The 6335-nt window shown below is 44.3% G+C and overlaps 1 protein-coding gene across 1 annotated transcript in view; it reads left to right on the top strand.

Moving 5' to 3' along the window:
- The window catches only part of TENM2 (teneurin transmembrane protein 2), an 876941-nt gene that overhangs the window by 713753 nt on the left and 156853 nt on the right, over positions 1 to 6335 (top strand). Inside the window, exon 8 of the mRNA XM_023528647.1 lies at positions 5760 to 5955. Coding sequence (XP_023384415.1) covers positions 5760 to 5955 — 196 coding nt within the window. The remainder of the gene's footprint in view (positions 1 to 5759; positions 5956 to 6335) is intronic.

Here is a 6335-nt window from a genome sequence, read left to right as displayed (position 1 = left end):
GAACAGAGGAGACAGATGTCCCTGGTACTAAGCCTGAGTTATCAGTCCCCAGTGCTGGAAAATGAAAAAGCAACGCTAGCCAGGGCCTGAGCCTTTGGAAAATGTCCTCGTTCTAGTGTCAGCCAGGCTGCCAAGCAAGCTGGCCAGGCTGCAGCCTGGGGCTCCTAGCGAGCTGAGGCTCCCCTGAACCAGGTGGCCTCCAGCCTGGGGATCCTAGCAAGCCGAGGCTCCCCTGAACCAGGTGGCCTCCATGTAAACCATCTTCTCACTGCTCTCCTGCTCCGCTGCCCAGTGGGGCTCTCTCTGCATTTGGCTGGGTCGATCCACTTTGTGTTTCTAGCCTCTAACTTTTCCCCAGGTTATAGCAGTCGCGTGTGATGCTACGTGATGCTGCTCAGTATATGTGAAGCCATGAGCAGAGTAACTATATATTCCAAACCAGAGCACTTTGCAGAGCGAAAGGAGGAGCGAGAGGTGAAAAGTAGGACATGCCCTGGCAAAGTGGGGTAGACACACTACGCATAAGAGGTTGGACTTGACCACCAGGAGGCGCTGCCGTTCCTTCCTGGGTGCTTCTCTACTACCACCCCATTCCCATAAGAAATGGAAGATATGCTGGAACTTGCTATGACCTTGGCAAGTGAACTGAGAAGGAAGAGAAGCACGAGGCCAAGAATCTGCGATGGCCGTGCTGACGTAACGAACAAGCCTCAGCACTTCAGTGGTCGAATCTGATGAGTGTTATTAACTTGTTTGTGTTAAAATATCAGGCTCTCCTCCAAGTGCTAATTCTAGGGCCCAGGCCACTCCTACCTCATGGCCCCAACATCTTGGGCTTTAAGAGTGTTCTGGCACTTTCCAGAGGCAGATGGGAATTGAGCAAGAGCAAGTAGGAGATTACACAGCGTGTTTAGTGGCGGAGTGTAGAAGCAGTGTGCACCCTGCAGCTTATGTGCCATTCATTGACTGCAACATCGTCACATGCTCCCCCCTAGCAAAAAGGAGGCTGGAAGGGAGCAAGACCTGATGTGGACAATGACCAGCAGCCTCTCCCTGAGTGGTCACTAAGGAACAGTATCAAGGGAGGAGGGAAAGGAAGACAAGAGGAAAAGCAAAAATGTACAAAGAAAGACAGCAAGCATTGTATATCGTCCCACTGAGAAATGGAAAGGTGAAGACATAATGGCCTTATAAAGTCAACTCTCAAACCTTAATGATATATATGAATACCTTGTCCCATCACAGGCATGTTCCACATTGGGTGGCACACGATCCAGGCTTGCCGGCTACAACTCTACCATTTTCTTTCCCATTCAAGAAGGCACGTGAGAAATTAGGAAATTAAAAGACAAGTGATTACTATTAGAGACAGAACCTTAAATACATTCCAACTTACTCTCTTTTTAATGGAATTCATTGATAAATTCAATATTTTGTTCATTTGATATTTAACAAATATTTATTGATCAGACTCTGCTCAAGATGAATCAGACACAGCAGTGAATTCTAATCGTGATAGCAGAAGCAAAGGCTCGCTTACCATATGTAAAGCATTTATTATTCTAAGCTCTTTACATGGTTTGACTCTTTTAATCCTTACAGCAGTGTTTTGATGTAGACGCTATTATCATCCCTATTTTAAAGATAAAGAGACTGAGGCACAAAGAATTTAAATAGCTCGTGCAAGTGTCGCAGCAAGTAAGTGGCAGAACTAGGATTCTACCCAGGCAGCCAACTCCAAAGTCCTCCCTTTTAACCTCTCTACTGCGCAAACAAAATTCTGAGTAGACTGACAATAGACATAAAAACAAAGTATATCATTTTAGAGAGTTATTAGTGCTTTGGAAAAAATAAAGCATGATAAAAAGATACAGGATACAGACACATGAGACACTGTATCCTATCACACCCACATGTCCCGAAGCTCTTGACGCTTTATTTCAGAGCCCCTGGCTCACAGATTCCTTCCTTAAATAAAAACTGCCCTCTGCGCTTCTGTAGAGGGACTCTGAGGAGCCAGCCAAAATAGATGTCCTCTCTCTCCGCTGACAAATGCCTCTTCCCAGAGTAATTTGATTGGTCGGACACCAAGCACTGCCGCGGGTCCCAGGCCGTTTCTGTGGCCCTGCGCTGGTCAGCCAGTTCAGCAGGAGATGACTGATGCCCAAATTAATAATGAGCAATGGTCCCACACAAGTAATCACCTTCCTCAAACTTTTCCTCATGGGGGTGATATACTGGACCCCAAATGAAGTATATTCCTCTCACCTTGGCACTGAGGAAGTTACACTCATTTCTCTGGCTGACAGCAATTTGTAGACGTGGGTCTTAGTAGTTGGACATTTACGAGGTTGCTAAGGAACAAATGCTTTGGTTACAAAGGTCTCGGAAAGCAACATCAGTTTGTCCTATCCCTTCAAATCATTTATTTTACCCCATAAAGACAGCCGTGACCAATGAGATATGGGGTAGAGGGAAGTTAAATACCAACAATACTCATTTCCTGAGAGACAGGGACGTTTCCACCTTCCAAACAGCACCTACCTCCAGCCCGATGCAAAAACTAGAAAGATGAACATCTCTTCTGTATTATTACGATTTGCAAGTAAGTGACTCATAATCACGAGGTACTTAATAAAATGGTCGTTATCCTCCAGGCAAAGCCTTAAGCATTAGCTCATGTCATCCTTACAACACGCCAGGAAGGTGAATGTCATTATTCCCTAGCAAGCAAACCCGGAAGAGAGTAAAAGTAGATTTGTCCAATTTCAAACAATGGCCAGTGGCGGAGTCAGAATTCAAACCCAGGTTTGTCTGACGGCAGAGCCTTTGTATTTAAGATTATAGACTCTTTATTTTCAATTATCGCATTTCACATGGAGAAAAAACTGGCAATTCTGATCATGGGGAAGTCACACTGGTAAATTCCTGGAGTTTTATTCTATAAAGTTTGTGAAAGGGGTTAGAGTTGATATCTGCAACTTATTAAAAAAAAAAAAACCGTCCTATGGAGGGGAAGTAGTGAGGCGGACGGAGCTTCATCCCACATTGGTGGTTTTTATCTGCTAAAGATCTACACACTTTGAATGTCCTCTGGAGGTCACAGTGCAAATGACTTTTCTGTTGCAGTGATTTCGAAAGAGTTCACAAGATTAGTCCACGTCCAACTGGGTCTTATCGATTTTCCTGTTGACAGGAAAGAAATATTGGTGTCCTCTTTGCCTTGTCCTTCATCCTCTCTATCCAGCCCATGGTCAAGTCCTGTCCTTTCTTCCTTAGCAACGTCCCTCCAATCTTGTCCCCTCTTCCGTTCACTGTCCTCATCGAGACCCGTGTCACCTCACACTTGGGTTTCTGTAATTTCTTCCTAATTGTCCTTCCTGCAGATTTCCATTCTCCCCTCTAGAACATCCCACCTGCAAAACCGAATGCCTCGGAACATTCCTTTCATCTCACTGGTCACCGCTCAAGGGTTTCCAGTGGCTCCCACTTGCCCACCATGGGGTTTCACCCTTCTCTGGCCATTCTCTAAAACATGGCTCTCTCGAGTCACACTTGCTGTCCCCGTCCCCACCCCTCCGTCGTGGTAGCCTTTGCTGACCGCTTCATCTCTCACTGACTGCTTCCAGTCCCGAGCCTTCCACTGAAATGGAGGTTGATATCTAATGGCTGCTTTTTCTGAGACCAGGCCCTCGAGGGTGTGAGCATTGCCACTGAACAGATCTAGGTCCAAGTTTTTGCTCGGCCACTTAGTTGCTATGCGACTTTTAACAAGTCGTGTGACTTCTCTGAACCTCAATTCTCTTGTCTATAAATAAGATACGAATAGTACCTATCTTATCGGGTTTTTGCAAGAATTGAATGAGATGATGATGATGATGATGATGACGACGACAATGATGACGAAGATGACGTTAGCTAACATATATTTTGCATTTGCTCTGTATCAGGCACTGCTCTAAATATTATCTTATTCCTCACAACAGTCCTATAACATAGGGACTATTATTCTCACAGTTTTGCATATAGAGAACTGAATCACAGGCAGGTGATGTTGCTACGTGCCAGATTCTCTCCCAGGCTGTCTGGCTCCACAGCCCTCATCTTTGTTTAATTGGAATATAGTTGACATACAATATTATATTAGTTTTACGTGCACAACAGAGTGATTTGACATTTAGATACCTTATGAATTGATCACCACAATAAGTCTAGTAACCATCTGTCACCGTACCAAGGGGATATTGACTGTACCCCCTATGCTATACATTATATCCCCATGAGTTATTTATTTTATAAATGGAAGTTTGTACATCTTAATCCCCTTCACCTTTTTGGCCCAATCCCCTGCCCCCTTCCCTCTGGCATCTCTGTCTCTGAGTCTGTTTCTATTTTGTTTTGTTCATTTGTTTTGTTTTTTAGATTTCACATATAAGTGAAATCATATGGTATTTGTCTTTCTCTAACTTATTTCTCTTAGTGCAATATCCCCTAGGTTCATCCAAGTTGCCACGAATGGCAAGATTTTATTCTTTTTATGCCCAAGTAACATTTCATTGTAAACATACCACAGCTTTTTAATCCATTTATTTATCTATGGACACTTAGGTTGCTTCCATATCTTGGCTATTGTAAATAATGCTGCGATGAACAGAGGGTGATATCTCTTTGAATTAGTGTTTGTGTTTTCTTCAGATAAATACCTAGAAATGGAATTGCTGGGTCATATTGTAGTTCTATTTTTAATTTTTTGCAGAACCTCCGTATTGTTTTCCATCGTGGCTGCACCATTTTGCTGTCCCACCAACAGTGCACATGGGTTCTCTTTTCTCCACATCTTTGCCCACACTTGCCATTTATCTTTCTGGTAATAGCCATTCTGATAGGTGCGAGGTGATGTCTCACTGTGGTTTTAATTTGCATTTCCCTGATAATTAGCGACCTTGAGCATCTTTTCATGTACCTGTTAGCCATCTGTATGTCCTCGCAGAAGAAGTGCCTATTCGGGTTCTCTGCCCATTTTTTAAGCAGAGCATTTTCTGTTTTTTTAATGTTGAGTTGTATGCGTTCTTTATATGTTTTTGGATATTAATCCCTCATCATGTGTATCATTTGCAAATATCTTCTCCCATTCAGTCGGTTGCATTTTCATTTTGTTGATGGTTTCCTTCGTTTTCCTTAACCATTATGCCCTCATTCTTAACCACCTTCCCTTCGTAAATGATCTTAGCAAATGATCTTAGTCGATGGTAGCTGGTAGCTGGTAACGGAGATCCATAATTCTTTATCTTAAGCTCATGGAATTCAGAATTTTAGGAATTACAAGGAAGTCGCAATTGGCCTATACTGTGTATCATATGATAGCCAGTGGGGACTGAGCAAATAGCCCTCTCTCACACGTGCACACGTACCACGAAGAAGAAAGAGGAAGAGTGGGGGGTGGGCCAGGAGGAGGAAGAAGAGATGAGGACAATGAAAGATAAATCAAAACTTTGGGTTTTAAAGCTTTTGGGGTTTCAGAACTGCAGGAAGGAGATTGTGACCTCTAGTAATAAAACTATTAGCAATAATTATACACACGATAAATGATGACTGTTGTTATTACAACTTTTATGACTCTTGTTTTACTGGATGAGCTCATAGTAAAATGTACTGAGAAGTGTTTCTCAGGTAACTAATGGGGTGGGTGGGGAAGGTGCTGGGCACAGGGCCACGTCTGCACCCCATTTCACATGTGTCGGTCTCTCTGCTCTTCCTAGTATGACTTCATGGAGCGTCTGGACGGGAAGGAGAAGTGGAGTGTGGTCGAGTCCCCCAGGGAACGCCGAAGCATACAGACCCTGGTTCAAAACGAAGCTGTGTTTGTGCAGTACCTGGACGCGGGCCTGTGGCACCTGGCTTTCTACAATGACGGCAAAGACAAAGAGCTGGTTTCCTTCAACACAGTCGTCTTGGGTAGGTATAGGGTCTCTGAGGTGGGATGCCACAGAAGGAAGGATGGAAACGTTACAGGCTTCTCTGTGGACGGCACATCGTCCAGGAGAGCCTCTAGTGTGCAGATGACCAAACCGGAAGCCTAACCCACCTAAATCACCCTGCGTCACCCACCTAAAATGAGCCCTGATTAAAATACGAATGTTGACGTGGTTCCATAGGGTAGCGGTTAGCACATCTGCTTTACACACAGAACGTCTTAGGTTCCCCCCCCCCCAGTGGAGCCACGGTCCATGGTCTACGGCCATGCTACCCTGAACAAGCCCAATATCTGATCTCGGAAGCTAAGCAAGGTCAGGCTGGTTAGTACTTGGATGGGAGACCACCTAGGAAGACCAGGT

This window comes from Pteropus vampyrus, unplaced genomic scaffold (assembly GCF_000151845.1).
Source record: "Pteropus vampyrus isolate Shadow unplaced genomic scaffold, Pvam_2.0 Scaffold30, whole genome shotgun sequence".
In the NCBI taxonomy this organism is placed as follows: Eukaryota; Metazoa; Chordata; class Mammalia; order Chiroptera; family Pteropodidae; genus Pteropus; species Pteropus vampyrus.
The sequence above is the reverse complement of the archived record's forward strand: the minus strand, read 5'-3'. Positions and strand labels throughout refer to the sequence as shown.